Source organism: Martes martes (genome assembly GCF_963455335.1).
Source record: "Martes martes genome assembly, chromosome: 18".
Lineage (NCBI taxonomy): Eukaryota > Metazoa > Chordata > Mammalia > Carnivora > Mustelidae > Martes > Martes martes.
This window is the reverse complement of record NC_137906.1, coordinates 41,106,736-41,124,746: the sequence shown is the minus strand read 5'-3', so window position 1 is coordinate 41,124,746 and position 18,011 is coordinate 41,106,736. Positions and strand designations below refer to the sequence as shown.

The window sequence follows — 18,011 nt, the reverse complement described above, 5'->3', positions numbered from 1 at the left end:
CTGGGAGCAGGAGGCCGCGCTGCTGCCCATTCACAGAGGGGAGGCAAGGACAGAAAAGGACGTGGGGGAGCCCTGAGGTCTCAGTCGCTCGCTCTGAGCCCTGCAGCCACACCATCCCCCGGCCACAAAACCAGTGATTCTACCGTGATTTCTATGGCAAGGGGACATAAAGTCGATGGCTGGCTTTGTGCGCTTACAGGGCAACAGGGGCCTTGCATCCAACAGTATGTGGATGAGGTCTCCGGCCTCAGCTCCCAGGGTTCGCCTGGAGCAGCACCCTTCACCCTGTGGCTCCTGGAAAGGGAGGCAGCCTCTGGCTGGAGAGGGAGGGCTGGGGTCAGGTACTTCTCGGGGCGGCGGGGGGGGTGCACGATAGCACAGCCGTGGGTTCTTCTCTCATTGTCAGCTGCCAGTCACCCTAAAGACGGGGACAAGGTCCAGCCTGGCACAAAGTCCCCCCTGGCAGAGGGACTTCCCCGGGAGGCGTGTCTGACACTTTGTTGCCCGCTCTGCAGAGCCGTTCGCGGGAGGGGAGGGTGGGGAAGAGGCCTGGAGGACCCCCCTCCACAGCCCTAGCCAGAGACCACAGAGAGGAGGCAGCGCTGGTAAGTTAGTGGCAGCTAAAACGCTCCCGGTGCATTTATTGGCCACACGAGGTGGTCGTCAAGAAACTCGTTAGAAGGTAACCATGGGAACTAGTGTAGTGAATGCCCTGAGGGACGAGAAGTCCACCGCGGCGAGCAAGGCACAAGAGGTCAGTGCAGGGGACCGGCCGGCCGCGCGCAGGCCGTGCAGGCCAAGGTCGGGCCCGGGAGGCCCAGGGCGGCCCCTCAGTGGAGCTGCGCGTCCAGCTCGTACTTCTCGCAGAACTTGTCGGTGAAGGGGATGCAGGTGAGGAACTCGCACCACTCGCAGCGCACGGGGTAGAAGTAGAAGAGCACCACCAGGCCGGCCAGGAGGCCCAGGAAGACCGCCTGGAAGACGACGATCTGACAGCGCTTGCGGTACAGGTCGAACTTGCCGAAGCTGATGTAGGGCAGGAAAGCGAAGGACAGGAAGAGGCCGCTGATGAAGCCCGAGATGTGCGCGAAGTTGTCGATCCAGGGCAGCAGCCCGAAGGTGAACAGGAAGAGGACCACCGCCGACAGCTTGAAGAAGGCTCGCCAGGGCCGCGCCAGGACCTGCCAGCTCTGGAAGAGCTCCACGAACAGGCAGGCCAGGATGCCGAACTGGGAGCCGGCCGGGCCCACCTGGCGACGGCGCGGGTGTCCGTGAGCTGGCGAGGCCCGGCAGGCCCGCCCCGGACCCAGAGCCCCATCCCCCCGGCCTGCCTCCCGGGGCCCGTGTCAACACTGAGGAGCCAAAAGGAGATGCTCCCAGGCTGGACTGTCTGGGGACCCACGCTCCGTGCCGGACGTGGAGCCGGTTTGGGATGGGTCCCCACCCTGGGGGCAGCCTTACCTCTGCCCGGTATGGCAGGAAAATGGCGCTGGCCAGGTTACCAGTGACCCCACTCAGCAGGTAGATGATGGCTATGCGGTGCCAGCCAGCCAGCTTCTCCAGGTCCCGCAGGACGGTCATCTGGAAGCAGACGGACACCAGGCAGTGCAGAATCCTGCAGGGAGGGGGGGGTGTGGCAGGGTCTCAGCAGGGAGGCCACCCCTCCACCATCTGGCCAGCCACACCTAGGGTCCCTGGGGGCACCCACCCCACCTGGCACAGCTCAGCCCACATGGTATCACTTGCCCAGCGTGCAAGAAGAGGGAGAGCCACAGGCGGTAGAACTGGTCAGGCACCTCGGGGTTGAGGAAGGGCAGGAGCCCGCACACGTCATCCATGCAGTGCACCTGTGTAGAGTGGCCCATCAGCACCCACTGTGGCCGGGGGGACGGGGAAGGACACTCGCCCTAGAGGCCTACCTGCGAGCACAGTGTGGCCTCCTCGTGGAAGTAGCCCCTCATGAAGTCACAGTACTCCCGGGAGGTGATCTCACACCTGCGAGGTCAGGCCAGGGCTGAGAAGACTTGGAGGGGGGCAGCTGGGGCCATTTCAGAACCTGGGGAGGGGGAGGGGCCCCAGGGCAACCTCCCACCCCCAGATCGGCCACGCACATGAGCACACCTACCTGCCCTTGGTGCCGATGCAGCACGGCCGGCCCGTGAGGACACAGTCCATGTGCGGGTGGTTGGTGTGGTTCCCGGCACTGTTTTTGGTGCAGATCTGGGTCACAAATGCGGGTGAGCTGGGTTAGGGCCTCCCCCAACCCTGGGCCCCACACTGTGCTTGGGGACTGGGGCAAGGATGCACAGGTCCTAGGGTAGGAAACCGGCCTCCTGCCATGCCCTGAGACTCAGACAAGCCATCCGTCAGGTCGGAATAAGGTCACCTGACCTCCCAAGTGTCTCCCTGGTCCTCTTGTTCTGGCTACCTGCTCGGAGAAGCAGGTGCTGGTAGGCAGGCAGGCTGGGCAAAGGCCAGGGGCACAGGATCTGAACATACAGGGTGGTCCCTGGACGGGGTCTCTCTGGCCTCACTGAGGGACAAGGTGTGGACTCCTATCCCACATGATGGGGGTGACTCCCAAACAGCCCTTTACTCCAGCTCACCGGCCACTTGGTGATGTCATCCGGCCACTCGTGGGGGTCCTCCGAGGAAGGCTCATCACACACCCTGCATGAACCAGTATGTGGTCAGACCCTTTATCTCCTTGGCACCCACACGTGTCCAGCTCCACAACAAGGGGGGCTATGCCCTCTCCCCCCACACCCCACAGAGCTTGGACAAAGAGGCAGCAAGACTGACCTGGGGTCCTGGTGGCAGACAGAGCCAAACTGCCTCTTGTGGCCAGCAAGGTCTGGGGCACTGGGGTGGAAGGGCCACTTCACCCACACTGCCAGCGTGGACTGTGGGAGGACACGGTCAACCCCCGGTCAGAGCCCACCCCCCGACCAGTGCGGCCAACAGGAGACAGGAATCAAAACCAAAGCCACTGAGACTCTCACGCTAGCCCACAGTCCGTGTCACTGAAATTACGCTCCAGAAACATGCAGGCATGTGGGGACTGTTGAAAGGAGCTCAACAGCAGAATTCCTAAGAGCTTCAAAATTGAAACGACCCAAATGAGGAACTGGTACAAACTGCAGCACCTCTACATACGAGGTGATAAAAACCTGGATGGGGGGCTCGGTGGTACCCCTCCGACTCTACATTCAGCTAAGGGTCGTGAGCTCGAGCCCTGTGGTCAGGTCTGTGCTCAGCAGGGAGTCTGCTCTCCCCCCCCCCCACCGTGTTGCACCCACCAGCTTGTGCTCTCAATAAATCTTTTTAAAAAAATTTTTTTTAACTTGAATCTTTTGGGGGGGGGGTCTTTTTTAGTTGCTTAGTGGAAAGAGTAAGGTAGCGCCACTCGTGTCAACGTAAGACGCATGCACGAGAACGGGACCCGCACGGGCGCAGAGGGCGCGCCCGCCACAGACCGGCTGCAGCTGCTATCTGCGATGCGCAAGCGGGATTCCCAGAGCAACCACAAACCGGGGCGGGCGCACCCACCGAGCACTCCTCCTCCGACGTCTGCACGCAGCCCGACCGGTCGTTGCGCACGCAGCAGGCGGAGTGCTTCTCCCGCTCCCGCGCCGCGCGGATGAAACTGTGCACCTGCGGGTCCTGGCGCATGCAGGGCGAGAACTTGGCGCCCAGGTGAATGAGCGCCTCCTGCGGGCGAGCGAGATGGGCAGCGGTGGCCCGGGCCCGGCCAGCCCAGGGTCCCCACCCTCCCACACCCACGAGGCCCTGCCCTCACCGAGCTGGGCCCGATCCAGAAGTTCTCCTGCTGCACGTACTTGACGTTCTCATAGACCCCGCGGTTCCGCAGCACCTGGAGGGTGGAGAGCTCACAGAGGCCGCCCGGGCACTCTCCTCCCCGACTGCGGCAGAGGGAGCGCGGGCCCAGACTGCAGACGCCCGGCCGGGCTGGGAAGGGCGCCGCGCTCACCGAGTCCACGGTCTCATGCTGCGAGAAGCCCACGGGCGCGATGCCGTAGATGCACACGGCCAGGATGGTGACGAGCGAATGCACGAAGGTGAGCCAGTAGGTGAAGAACGGCCTGCGCGGCGGGGCGGGGCGGAGCGTCAGGGGGGTGTGGGCGCGCCCCCGACCCCCGCTTTGCCTGCTTGAAGCTGCGCCCCACCCCGCCCACCCCCTGCGCCCGCGCCCCCGCGCCCCCGCGCCCCGCGCACCTGTGGTCGTCCATGTCCTCGATCTGCCGTTTGACGTAGCTGTCGATCCGCTTGCGGTAAGTGCGGTTGGTGAGCCGGCCCACCATGCCCAGCCCGTAGGGCCGCTTCTCCCGGGCGAAGAACTTGCGCACCGGCATGGCGATGCGCTGGCCTCGCCGCTGGCCCGCCGCGCTCACCACCTCCTGCCGCAGCCGCACCTTCGGCTGCGGGGCCGCTGCGCCCCCCTCCTTCTGCTTCCGCCAGCCTCGTTCCAGGGGCCTGGGGGGAAGGGGCGCTGTCACCTCCCGCCCTAGATGCCAGGCCTGCTGTGATCCCTCCCTCAGGACCAGGATGACCTTCCCCCCACCTCTCGCTCCCATCTAGCAGGGATGGTGCCGTGCGTTCAGCCAGTGTCCTCCTTGCCCCGGAAAGCTTCGGAGCCCCTCCGGAGATGGAGAGGTGGAATTCGACCTATGACCTGACCTACCAACCTACCTAAGGTTCCCAGGACGATCTACAAGCCTTAAGTACAACACCCGCCTCCCCCCTGCTGGGTTCTGTCCAGCCTAGGGCCTCCAGGGCCATCGATGTCAGGCAGCTGAGCCCTGGAGAGTGCCCCGCCCCGGGTCCCACAGCCACAGCCCACGAGACTACTCCTTGCCTCAGGCCTCCAGAGCATGCATGTCCCAGGGCCCAGCTGCTCCTGACCGCCCGCAGTGCCCCCGCCCGGCAGCACTCACAGCATCAGGTGACTGCGCTCGAGCTCGCTGCGGTCCAGGGCCCCACCCGTGAGGTCCGCCTGCTCCGTGGCCTTCTCCCAGTCCTTGAGCGCGGCCTCCGAAGGGGACTCGAACACCTCGTCCGGGTACGTGGACAGCTCCTCATGGAGGACTCCTTCCTGAGCAAACATGGGCGATCAGGGCAGGACACGCAGACGGCGGGGTTGCGGGGATGTCCGTGTGCTCTTACCCGGGCAAAGAAGGACGTGTCCAGCTCATCGGGGAAGTCCGCCGTGTCCTCCTCCAGGAAACTGGCAGGAGTAAAGCTTCGGCGCTGCACCCGGCGTAACGTGCCATCCCTCAGAGAGCGGCCCTGCCGGCAAGGAGGGGAGCATGCAGCGTGCGGGCTGCCGGGCTCCCCCGCTCCACACCCCGGCCCCCGCACCCACCTTCACCAGGGCCGCGGCTGCCCGGAAGCTCATCTTGGCCACGGACTCGCGCTTGCGTCGCCGCGGGAGCCGGCCGAAGCCCGAGCGGGAGCTGGAGAAGGAGCAGAGGGAAGTGGCCCCCGGCGTGACAGGTGTGTGCGGGGTGCTCAGGCCGTCGGCCGTGTCATCCGCCACGCGGAAGGCCCGGCCCCGGGCCAGGGGGTCTATGATCTGGCAGACGGAAGAAGACGTAAGCGTCAAGGCCAGGGTCCTCGCTGCGGGGCTCCTTCCGCACCTCAGACCCCGCCGTGGAGAACACAGCTGCCGCCCCTCCCTGTGGGTCAGAGGGTCCCTGGATGGCTGCGCAGAAGCCAAGAGGGTCCCCCTCCTCAGCTAGAGTGCCTGTGCTCTGCTGCTCATCCCAAGATGGTCTCACACCCAGCGACGGGCCCCAGGGCACGATCCCGGGACCCGTCCCCTAGCCTGGTTCCCGGTTCCCAGACGGTATCCGAGGTGCCCCGCTGACACCGCCTGAGCACCCTCCCCCGCCAGGAGCTCTGAGGGATCCCCTCAGTTGCGGTGGGCACACAGCCCCAGCCCCAGGAGCCGCGCAAGAGGCTGCCTGCAGGCGGCAGTGGACGGGCGTACCTTCTGCATGCCCAGCTGACACGGGCCCACATACAGCGGAGGGGGCGTCTCCGTGCTGGTCAGAGACACATTGTCCTGGCTGGGCAGGTCGAGCTCCCGCATGACCTGGGGCTTCAGCTTTCCGTAGCGCTGGCTGCAGTGACGGATGCTCTTCCGCTGCCACTTCTGGGTGCTGTCGCTGTCTTTGCTCACCCCGAACCAGTCCGCGGTGCCCCTGCCGCAGGAGGCTCTCAGCATGGGGAAGCCTCAGGGGCCCTCCTCGAGGACGCCTACCCCAGACCCCAGCCTCCCATCACGCTGGGGCAGTCCAGGTGGGCTGGGCCTCACTGAGAGGACAGTGGGTTCCAGCCCCGGCCACCCCCTGAATAATCAGCCAGCTCCGGGCTCCCGCCAGAACCGCAGACGGGAGGTCTCGCCCCACAAGTATGCTACACGGATCCTCAACCCGTCACGGAGAGGGACGTTCAGGGACAGACACCGAGTCCACAGGCGACACGCAGAGCTCAGCCTGGAGCCAGGGAGCTTGGCCCCGGGCAGCAGCGTGACCTCAGACGCCCGAGAACGCAGGCAGCGGGCACCGCAAGCCCAGGCAAGCCGTCCGTCCCTCCAGGCCATGCAAAGAAAACCACTGCCAGCACCGGCTGTTGAGGAGCCCCGGGGACACCAACAGCGCCGGCAGCCCCAACAGATCGCAAGCCATGCACACGCCACCTGACGTCCACACACTCACGCCCGGCCCCAGGTACCTGAGCAGGGACCGAGAAAGAGACCGGCGCTGCGGGAGAGCCCTGCGGGCAGCGGGGGGACCCAAGAGGGGCAGAGTGTGGACACGCCCGAAGCGCACCTGTCGGCTATCGGGGGACCAGAGCATGGGGATAGGAGAGACAGAGAAGGAGAAAGCGAGTGCTGGAGGGGGAGCAGCTGGTCCCCAGAGCTACAGAGGAGGACAGGGTGACCCGGGGAACGAGATCAAGGAGAAAGCCAAGACAGGAGGAACCCTGGCTCTGTTCCCAGCCCCCGTGCCCGCAGGGGACGCATGTGCCGAGCCCCGGCCCCCCAGCCCCACCCCCGGCGGAGCCGCCGCACCAGGAGACTACCTGCGGATGGTCTGTGTGATGGACGTCTGGCGCTGCAGGACGGGCCGCCGGGGCTCACGGTGGGGCGAGGGGACACGGGCGGTCTCGGCGGGCATACTCACGCTCCGCAGGAAAGCCTGGCGTCTCAGGGGCTGGGCGGCGGGGTCGCAGTGAGGAGGCTGGACAGGGCACCCCCCCAGCCCCTGCCGGCCGGGGCCTACCTGGAAGAAGCCAGGCTCCTCCGCCGCTGGGGGCGCCGCCGCCGGGATGTCCAGCCTCAGCCAGGGCGGCTTCTTGCGCTGCAGGCTGCTGGCGCTGTCCCTGCGGGCCTCACTCATGGCGCCAGAGGGGCACGGAGGGCCTGGGGGGGCAGGGGGCATTCAGGAACGGTGCCCGCAGACCTCCCCGGGTTCGCCGCACCCGGGGATGGTCCTGGAGCCCTTCTCTGAGCTCCGCGCCCCCCTTCAGTCATCCCAAGAGACGTCCCTGGGCACAAACGAGGTCCTCAGACAACACGAATCCATTCGTTGTCGAGCGACATTCGTGACAAACATTTGAGCGTCCACTAAGGGCCACTCCCGGGAGCTTAGGGACACACGGATGGAGAGACAAGGAAACGAGAAGGGACAAAATCCCGGCCTTCCTGGCGCACACCGTCCAAACATAACCCCTAAGTAAGCACGGGGCGCCCGGGTGCCTCAGTCGGTTAAGCGGCCTCCGACTCTGGCTTCCTGCTGGCGTAGTGACTTCAGGGTCGTGTGCCCAGCGCGGAGCCTGCTTCTCCCTCTGCCTCTGCTCTGCCCCGCACATGCACACTCGCTGTCTTTCAAGTGAATGAATAAAATTAAAAAAAAAAAAACAATAACCTATAAGCCAGTCAACACGCTATGTTAAAACATGAGTCACAGGACGGGGAAAACAGCACTTTACGGTTCCCAGGCCACAGACATCCTCCTGAAAAGGTGACATCCAGCAAAGACGGGAGGTGGTGACGAGGGAACAAGGCCGGTGGGCGGGGCCAGAGCTGCTCCTCCCACGGGGAACAGCCAGGGCAGAGGTGTGAGGAGTGTGAGCACACAGGCAGGCTGAGGGTCGCGCACCAGTCTGCATCTCAACCCTGTCGGACCCAGACCTCACCCTATAACCACCGTGCCATCTGCTGCAAGGACAGGAGACCTTGTGCACCCACCACAGGGGCGTGACCCCTCCAGCTCACCGAGGAGTGGCCACAGGGCTTCCCCCGGGTCTGGGAGCTCCTGCCTGCAGGGGACCTTCCGCGAGCCACCTGGGCGGGGTGGCCGCCGGGACCACCAGGGGGCGCCACGCACCCAGAGACGGCCCCCAGCCGCGCCCGGCACCTGCCCGAGCTCCCCAGACCCGGGGTGGAAAGCCCAGGGTCGGACTCTGTCCATGGGATGGAGGGGCAATGACCATAGGGCCACGTCCCCTCCCCTTACAGGACGTCCCGTTCAGGGCAGCTCTCCCAAAGAAGGACAGCAGGGTGTCTGGAAACGGGATCCAAAGCACAGTGTGGGGCGCAGGCAGCAGGGGAGTGGAGACCCCAAAACTCCTCCACCGCACCCAAGAGCTTGGGAGCCAGGCCGACTCTGACGCTCGGGGGGGGGGGAGGCGCCCGTGCCTCGAGCTCAGGTCAGGATCTCCGGGTCCTGGGAGGGAGCCCGGTGGAGGTGCGCCCCGCACGCAGCAGGGAGTCCGCGTGTCCCTCCGCCCCTCCCCTCCCCCCACCGCCGGGGCCACGGCCACCACCCCGCTCGCACCCTCTCTCTCACATAAATAAAATCTCAAAAAAAAAAAAAAAAAAATCAGGTTTGGGACCCCACCCGCGAATGCCTCTAGAAACAGCCTCCCCGGGCCTGCCTGAGGAGAGGCACGTTGAAGCCCACCCCCGCTTTACAAACAGGCCAGCGGAGTCTCAGAGAGCAGGGCCCTGCCTTCCCCGAGGTCGAGGCCGCACGCTGGGGGGGGCACGTTCCCGGAGACCGGCCCGGGGAGCCGCCCACAGCTCCCGCTGCGCCTACGCAGAACAGGGAAGCCAGGGTCCGCTCAGAGCAACTCACAGCTCTCCCGACCGGAGAGAGCAGAAGCCCGGCACAGACCAGGAGGGCACGGGTCGCCAAGAACGGCCCCTCCTGGCCCCAGACCGGCCGCCAGGAGGCCCCAGGCCAGGCGCCAGGGGGCTGGCCTCCCCAGGAGCCTCCACAGACATTCCCAGCACCTCCCAGGGGTACGGACTGGTTCTCGACTTAGGAGTCCCAGGAACCCCACCAGCTGACCGCTCCCAGCACCGCACACATCCAGGACCCTCCCAGGTCCGCTGCCCCCGCAGCCTCTCCCCACAGCCAGCTCCCCACCTCCGGCTCAGGGCTCTCGCCATGCCTCACCCCTGCACACAGCCTGGGTCAGAAGACCGGCCCCACCCCTGGCAGATGCTCCCAGCCCCGGATTCCCAGGCACAGCCCAGGGCACCGTCCACGTGTAGGCTGCGCTGTTCCTGCTGGACCCGAGGTGCCCAAGGCAGGCCTGGTCCGAGCCGCTGCTCAGGAAACACTGGGCCCGTCCTCAGGATCTGGAGTGAGGAGTTCCCGAAAAAGACCCTTCGGTTGAGTCTGGGAGGAGGAGCAGGCCCCAGGACGAGGTCGGGGCAGGGACAGCACAAGCCGAGAAGTGGGAAAAGGGTGGTGAGGTACACGGGGACACTCCCCACCCCTGCTAGCCTGGGCCTCCAGGCGGCCCCAGGATCACAAGGGCCATTGAGCTCCCGAGGGAGGCACCCAATCCCTGTGCCCGTCTGCCCACGTCTCCCAGTGCCCCTCACCTCCACCCAAGTCCTTCCTGTTCTAGGGGCGGTGGGGGGGTGCTCTGTAACCCACAGGGGCCCCGCATGCTGCGGGTTCCTGGTCTGCCCCACCCCTCTGTGCACAGTTCCCCATCTGGGCCTCAAGTGGGTGGGATTCACAAGGGGGGTGCCCCAGAGTGGGCCCCAGCGGGGGGAGCAGACCCAGAGGACAAAGAGTGCCCACCCAGAGGAGACAGTGGCCCAGTGTCCAGGCCTCCCCCAGGCGCACAGTGGGCTCTTGTTCCCAGCCAACCCCTCCGGGGGGGATCCCAACAGCATCTCTGCTCCGCTGACCCTCCCTCAGGGCAGGAAGAAACCGCAGCCCGGGGAGGGCCTGACGGCCCGGGGTCACACAGCATCTGAGTCAGGCTGGCAACAGTCAAGGCTGCCCACCCAGGGCCCGGCCCCACCAGGAGATCCCGCACTGGGCGTGGAGACGTCAAGTAGAAAGCGCACACGGCGGCTTAGTAAATGCTACGAGTAGGGCCTGAGCCCAGCCAGGGGCACGAAACAGGGGCAGACATGACACCCAGGCACCCCGGGCAGCACAGGACAAGCGTGGGGCTCACGATGGATGAGGGCCCGAGACCGGGCTGGGGGACGAGGGGGCCCCACCAGGTCAGAGGACCACGAGGGCTGCTTTCAATGGACAGCCTCAGGGCAGAGGGCTGGGTGGGGAACAGGGGCAGGTCCTACTGAAGCCTGTTCCTGCCCTGGGGATGAGAGGCCTGTGCAGGGGGTGGAGGGGGGAGGAAGGGGAGCCCGGAAGCCAGGAGAGAGCCTGGCCTGAGACACTGGGCACACCTGCTCGTCTTCACCACATGCAACCCTCCGTAAGCCTCCATTTCTTCCCCTGAAAATGAGGGACCACAGCAGCGCCGGGCACACAGCTGGACCCAACAGCCAGGCTGGTCCCTGCCTGCCGGCTCCCGGGAACTCCCTGAGGGCAGCCAAAGCGGGGGCAAGGGAAGGGAGTGTGCCGGCCCAAGAGCATGTAGGACGGGAGCAGAAGCCATGGGAGGATCCTGGAGATGGGAGCCTGCAGAGATGCTCAGTTTGGGAGGCCATGACCAAGAGGCAGGAGGACACTTGGGGGGGCAGGTGTGACCCGGCTCAGCCTAGAGAGCGGCCAGAGCCACCATGAAACTGGTGGGCAGCCGGAGGCCGGGTGGGCAGCCGGACCGCCCAGCCCCAGGACAAGACCTGCCACACCCTGGCCCCGCCCTGCCCAGGGGACCGCCCACCCCCAAGGTCAGCAGGAGCAATGGGCCCCACCCCAGGACACCCGCCCAGACCCATCCTGCCTCACCTGAGCGAGATCCCAGGAGGGGCCAAATCCTCCAGCCTCCACACCACAGCCCTGACCTCTGACCCTCACACTTCGGTTTCACCCCATTGAACTGATGCCCAACCCCAGAAATCCCCTGCAAGCGGGATGGCTCACTGTGTGGCACCCCAGAATACAGGCCTTCCCGGGAACACCCCCTGCTACTGTGCAGCAAAGCCCGTCACCCGCCTCTCTCTCTGCCTTTTTGTCTTACATATAAATGGCATAAATGCTAAAATCGGTAATGGTCGGGTCTCAGTCCTCCTCAACCCTCCCAGACTTCACCGCTTGTCCGTGAAGGACACGAGGTCCGACAGCAGCAGGGCAGGTCCAAGACCTCGCTGATGGCCCCACAGTGCCCCTCTGCCCATCCCCAAGGGGACCCATCAATCCCACCTTCCCTCGTCACCCATCGCAGGACAGACATCACCCCAAACAGGTATGCAGAAGGCCAGTAACAGAACCGGAGGCTCCGGGCTCAGGAGGTCCCCCGAAGGCACAGGAATTCCTAGAGATAATTACACTCGGGGACGTCCCCAGGGATGGTGGTGCAGAGGGAGCACAAGTCCCAGGGAGGAGTACCGCCCAAACCCGGGGGTCACCGACAGCCAGAACCAAAGCCCCTGACCCCACTGGCTGCAACAACACTTGACAAGGCAAGTGCACCCCAGGCTGGGGAGCGCCAAGGCTCAGAGAGGCTGCAGGGCCAGCCCCGCGTCCGTCAGCAAGGGCGTGAGGGCGGAGTCTAGCTGTGGCCCATTCTGGCTACAACAGCCTTCGGCCTCGCTGGGGCTCGGGGGCTCGGGGACCCTCCGTCAAGCTGCACAGGGACCAGTTTGCCTGGGTCGAGGGCAGGTGAGCAGCCGGGCCCCAGGTCAGCGCCCCCAGAAGTTCCCCCACGGACCTGACACCCTCGGGCTTAGCGACCTCCTCCCAGGACGGGCCAGCTCCTGGAGAGCACTGGAGAGGTCCCGGGAGGGGACGGAAGCCAAGTCCTGGAGTCTGTTGTAAGAGCGGAAACGGCCTGTCATCAGCAGCCTGGCACACTGGCCTGAAACCTGGCTCCAACGAGCCTGTTGACCTAACACAGCCCCTGGGAAGGGTCCTCTGTAGCCACCTTCCAGATAAGAACACGGAGGCCCTGAGAGGCCAGTCACCACCTGATGACTCCAAGGAGGCTCGAAGCATCGGACAGCGTCTGCCCAGGAGCTGGGGTCCAAGGGACCTGCGTGCCCGCCTAGCTGGCGCTGGCCACAGCCCCCCGGGGGGGGGGCATCCCATCTGGGCCCCCCAACTCCACCCTATCCCGACTCAGAGCCTCTCAGTTCAGGGAGGAGGGGGTCACCCTACAACACACCCAACCCAGAAAACAGGCAGAAGCCAGGGAACACGATCCTCGGGCAGAAAGTGGATCCTGTCACAGACACCGAAGCCGGGGACCCGGAGCGGGAAGGGGAGCACCTCGCATCCCGGGAAAGGAGCAACAGGGTGTGCCCAGAGCCGTGGCCGGGAGCTGAGAAGCCCCTGAAGGAGGCGCTGAAAGGCAGAGGTCACCTGAGTGAGCACCTCTGAGCCGAGGCCCCCTGAGAACGGGAGTTCCCAAGGACAGCACTGGGCTGGGACGCTAACCAGCACGAGGGATGCGGTCCCAGCCAGCCTCCAGCTCGGCGCCCTCAGTCAGCCTGTCGACGCCGTGGGACACTGATCAGCTGCCTGGAAGGCTTGGGATGGGGCCTGGGGCCCAGAACCTTCCATGTGGGGCCACTGACTCCTGTGCCCACCTACTACCTCTGCCTGGTTCTCATGGAAAAGAGCCCAGCTGGCCCAGAACGCCCCCCCCCGGGTGGCAGGGGGTGCAGCCCAGGGGGCTCCACGGGGGGACCACGTGGACCCCAGACAGCTGCTGGGTTCCTCTCCTTCCTCCGGATTTCTGGGGGCTCTCTAGGGGGCTGGGGCCGGCTTCAGGGGGGTGGGGAGAACCCAGCATCTAGCTGGGCCAAACCTGAAAAGCCAGTTTCATCCTCGAATCCTCTTCTCCTTCAGGAAGTCCCAAGGTGGGGGGGGGGGGTCCCAGTCCAAGGCCAGGGCCTCCCGATCCAGGCCCCGCCCACCCAGACAGACACACGGACACACAGTCCAGGCTGCACAGAACGCACCCCCGTCGGGAACCAGCTGGGCCAGGGGCAGGCCGGGCTGCGAGACCCCCTGCCCAGGCCCCATCCAACCTCGAACAGGCCCCCAGCAGGCCAGCTAGGCCCTCCCCAGCGCCCGGAGCGCCTGGGTGCGTCCGGCCTGCCCACAGGAGGCTTCCAGGCGCGCCCCCACGCCCCCACCTCCGCTCCTCCCGGCCTCTAGGCACAAGGTAGGGGGTGTCCTGGGGAGCGGCTCCCAGGCCCCTGCAGTGCCGGGACCTACTGAGCGGGGAGACAGAGGCTGCGGAGCGGGACGGAGGGCCGGCCCCCGCCCCTCGCTCCCCTGCTCCGGCTACGGGCGGTGACAGTACTCCCACCCCCGCAGACGACGGCTGCGACAGGGACGATCCGAGGAGTCCCACCCCCGGAGCCGGAGTTTCGGCTCGGAGCACCACCCACCGGCGGCGGCCGCGGCGGAACACGTCCGGGAGGGAGGGCGCAGCGCGGAGGGGCCCGGGGCCGGCCCCGGGCCGCGAGCCCCGCCGCTCGCGGGACCCTCAGCTGTTGGGCGGCGGCTGGAGCCGAGCTGTCCGGCCCGGTCAGGCCGCGCGGACGTGCTAATCCGGCCCTGGGCTATTTTTGCGGCGCGCCGGGCGAGGAATCCCGGGCCGGGCCGCCTCCGCGGGTGGCTCGGGAAAGTCCGGGGAGGAAAGTCCGGACGCCCCGCGCCGGGACCTGCCCGACCCCGGGCCCGTACCCAGGCCTGGACCCCGCACCCGGCCCGACTCCGGCCGCTGCCCGCGCCCCGGGCCGTGGCGGGCGGAGCACGGGCCCCGCGCGCAGCGGACGCGGGCCCGGAACCCGCCCGGCCCGCGGAGCCCTGAGCCCCGCTCCCGCGCGCGCTCACTCACCGCCGCCGGCCCCGGGTCGCGGGGGTCCTCGGGGGTCCTGAGGGCTCCGGGGAGGGGCTGCCGCCGCCGCCGCCGCCGGCCGGGAGGGCGCCCGCGCCGAGTCCCCGCCCGCGCGCCCGTCCGGCCCGCCCGCCCGGGAATGCCATGGAGCGAGGGGCGTGCGCGCCGGGGGCGGGCCCGGCCGGAGGGGGCGGCCGCGCTGACTCAGGGCTCAGGAATGCGCGCGGCCCGCCCGGCCCGAGTCACCTCCTCCAGGAAGGCCGCTGGGCTCTGCTCTCCGCTTGGTCCGCCCGCGGGGATAGCTGCGACGGGGGGTCTCGGGCGCCTTGGCCGCGGAGAGAGGACCTCCTGGTCCCGCGGGAGTCCCGGGCTCCTCGACCTCTCCCGGACTCCAGGGCGAGGCCAGACCTCATTCTGCCCTGTCTTGTGCTTCAGAAAGGGGCAGGGGGCGGTGCGGGACAGTGTCCCTGCACCTCCTGCAAACCGAACTGCCGACCTCCTCCAAAGGCCACACTAAATCACACCCCTACACTCAGCCAGCCCCATGGGAACGCGCACACTCACGCACACTCACACAGCCCCCAAGCTCTAAACCCTCACACCGACTCACGTATCCACACACACACGACTTCATAGCCCCCTCCATCCAGTTACACACATGCACACAACCACCGCTGTACACTTCCATTCGTGTGTTTACACCCTGGTGCACACCAACACTCACAGCAAAGGCAGGATCAGGGCAGTGGGCTCCTCCCCAGACCCCCATGCCCCCAGCAGGCGCTCCCAGGCCAGGCTGGGCCTACAGCCTTCTCTCTTCTACAGCCCCCTTCTCGGAAGGGAGCAGGACTTCCGTCCACTCTGGATGGTTCCCTCTTTCAGAGCCCCCCACCGCCCCGGCCCCCCACCGTGGGCTCACCCCTGTACTCTCAGGGCTGGACACAAGGTGACCAATCTGTTTGAGGCTGAGGTCCTGGGGGAACTTCCCAGCATCCCTCTCTCTTGACATCGCCAGGGTGTGTGGGGCTGAACCACCCAGAGGAAGACCAGGGGAGTGGGGAGGGGACTGCCAATAGCGACGCACAGGCAGGGCTGACCACCCAGACTTCCTCACGGTGGCCTCACTTATGGCCCCGCAGAGAACAGAACTGGGACCATAGGTCCCCTAAGGACACCTTCACTGGTTCCCAGAGCACCTTGGGGCCCATGGGGCCCAGCACCTCAAGCCTCGCAATACCTACAAACATGCCCCTTGCTGCTCTGGGACCAGGCGGCACTGGCCTTCTCTGAGCAGAGCTGAAGCCACTGTCCACAAGTCATGCCGGGCCTGACTGTGCACAAGACTGGGCTCTGGACCCACAGAAAACAACGCTGATGGCTTGAGGTGGCCACCAACTTCCTGGCTGGCCCTGGAACCTGGGCGAGGGACAGGCACCCTGCTCATATCGTCCCTCACACCACGGACCAAAGCGGTGCCTGCCCATACTGGGTCCTCTATGAACACGGGCATATCAACACAGTTCTTAGGGGGAGACAAGAAAAGCTTTGGAGGAGCTCCAGGAGGGCTCCTTCACTGGGGCGTGGGGAGGGCGACTGCGGGGGGACTGGGGACACCAGGCGAGAGGGAGGCCGCCCAGCCCTGATGCTCACGGCTCCTGCAGCCTACACGTGCCACTCCTCCCATGCCAGTCTCCCAGCCAGGCAGGACGGTCTCTCCATACCAGGCATTCTCAGGCGTTCTCGACCCCTGCCAGGGAGAAGCAGGCCCCACCCACCGGGATGCCCAGACAGAGGCTGGCGGTGGTGTCATCTCTGGAGTCCAGGGCCTGGGCTCACATCCAAGGCACTGGGCATCCGGTGCTGGCAGGTCCCCTCCAGCAGTGGCCACCGCAGGGTGCCACCCAGACCCGCTCCATGACCCAGAGACTCACTCCCCGCTGCCAGGAGCATCAGCCCTGGGTGGCTTCCCACCGAAATCCCCCTCCAAGGAGTCACCTTCAGTCGACAAGAGATGCCTTAACCGAAGGCAGGCTCCCTCCCCAGGAAGGGTGATCTGTGCCTTCAGTGACAGGAAAACAGCCACCCCTGTGTGAATCAAGTCACCTCCCAAGCGTTCTCTGGGACCCTGACTTCAGGTAGGACTCCCAGCAGCCTCTGTGACAAACCCTTGCCCCTCCCGGGTGTTCCTCCTAAGGCGCAGCTCGGAATACCCTGGCAGGCAAAGCCAGGAAGCCCCAGGTTCTCAGCCCACCCCAGCATCCTGAACGAGGACCTCAGAATCAAAGGACAGTGCGGGCAGGGGCCTCGACCCGTGAGTGCTCAGGCCTGGCCTGGTCCACATGGACACACGTATTCATACACGTACGCCCTCCCTCAAGTCGGCCCCATAGCCCTCTGCTCTGGCAGAGCCCCTGCACGGAAAGCTAGCTCCCCGTGCCTCTCCTTCCTCTTCCTTCCAGCCCTAGAGAAATGGAAATCCGCTGCAACCACCTAGCCTGTGGATAGCGAGAGGCGGGTGGCTATCTGGGCCACTCCTGTGGCGGCGGACTTCACCGTAGGACCTGGGGGGTAAGATCCCAACCAAGGCGAGTGGCCATCAGCTATCCTGGAAGCCTCAGCTCAGCGGGCCATCCTGGGCTTTGGGCAACGGGGTGGGCCCAGCACCAGCCCCTGGCTATTTGGGGAGGAGATGAGCGCGGGCCAGGCCAGCCAGGGGTCTGAAGTCACCGACTATTTCCGAGAGGGCGGCCCCTCCCCGTGCCTCAGCGCACAGCAAGCGGTCCCCTAAGTACCTGGGCCCAAGGCGCAGCAGCCCGGGCTGCACAGCCCAGAATGGGAGGGGGCCGCCCCCACGCACCTCCTTTGGCTGCCCTCTCCGCCCATGGAGGCTCTGACCCCCACGGAGCCCCTGCCGCAGGGCCCTCCGCCTTTGGACATGTAGCCCCCTGGGCTCAGACCCAACTCTCCCTTCTACCGCGTCAGCGTCCCTACGTTAGAGAAAAGGACACGGAGCCTGTGTACCGGTGCCCTGGGACAGTGCTGGTGCCGAACTGTGGACTCTGAAGGCTTCGGTCACTGGTGGCCCTGGCACGGCAGGACCCAGGGCAGCCTGCCCCGGCACCGCTCCCTTGCAAAGCAGGGTGTCCTCACCTCTGTCTCGCACTGACATCCTCCAACACACCTCTCCAGGCCAGCCGCAGGGCACGCTGAGGACCCAGGAGGCCCTAGGCCCCTCCTCCCGCCGGGACCCCCTCCTCTTACCCCCGGCCAGCCTGCCCCGCCGGCCACGGCCACCGCGGGAATGCTCGGCTCACCACTTCCAGCCCGTGGCGAAGCCTCAGACCAGGAGCCAGGAAATGGGGGCGGGGCAGAGTAGGGCCCACCCTGCAGAGGTTTCGCAAGCCCCCGCACTCGGGCTGGGACAGCTGGACTCTGTGTCCCCTGCTAGGCGCCGGGTCTGCGCTCTGAGGCACTCGTTCCTCGTTCTCAAGGTGGGGATAAGCCACCCCTCCGGGAACGAGTCGACTCCCCGTGATTTCTACAAGGACTCAGCACCCATTTGTGAACTCAGAACAAAAATTAGGACAAGCGGCACCCACGTGCCCCAGCCCTCAGCAGGAGGCCTGGGTTTCCCGCCGCCTCGGGGAGAAAGGAAAAGGGGAGGGGAGGAGGGGGACGGGGCACAAAGGCGGGCAGGA

At 66.2% G+C, this 18,011-nt stretch overlaps 1 protein-coding gene across 6 annotated transcripts; it reads right to left on the bottom strand.

The window, feature by feature from the left end:
- Nucleotides 1–602: 602 nt before the first annotated feature.
- RHBDF1 (rhomboid 5 homolog 1) lies at nt 603–17,574 on the bottom strand. Of its 6 annotated transcripts, XM_080830335.1 has the most exons (19): nt 17,464–17,574; nt 7,308–7,447; nt 7,105–7,238; nt 6,757–6,861; nt 6,011–6,224; nt 5,384–5,593; nt 5,185–5,307; nt 4,956–5,113; nt 4,237–4,494; nt 3,992–4,103; nt 3,800–3,874; nt 3,550–3,711; nt 2,803–2,903; nt 2,607–2,670; nt 2,126–2,220; nt 1,920–1,995; nt 1,747–1,847; nt 1,462–1,615; nt 603–1,250 (listed from the first exon to the last, which is right to left on the bottom strand). In XM_080830335.1, exons 1-19 carry the CDS (start codon nt 17,480–17,482, stop codon nt 831–833), a joined length of 2,721 nt encoding a protein of 906 aa, XP_080686461.1. In that variant the 5' UTR covers nt 17,483–17,574; the 3' UTR covers nt 603–830. The 6 variants fall into 6 exon arrangements, with proteins under 6 accessions (XP_080686461.1, XP_080686460.1, XP_080686459.1 ...); XM_080830334.1 differs by lacking the exon at nt 6,757–6,861 and having other exon boundaries at nt 604–1,250; nt 7,108–7,238; XM_080830333.1 differs by lacking the exon at nt 6,757–6,861 and having other exon boundaries at nt 604–1,250; nt 7,108–7,447.
- Nucleotides 17,575–18,011: the final 437 nt, after the last annotated feature.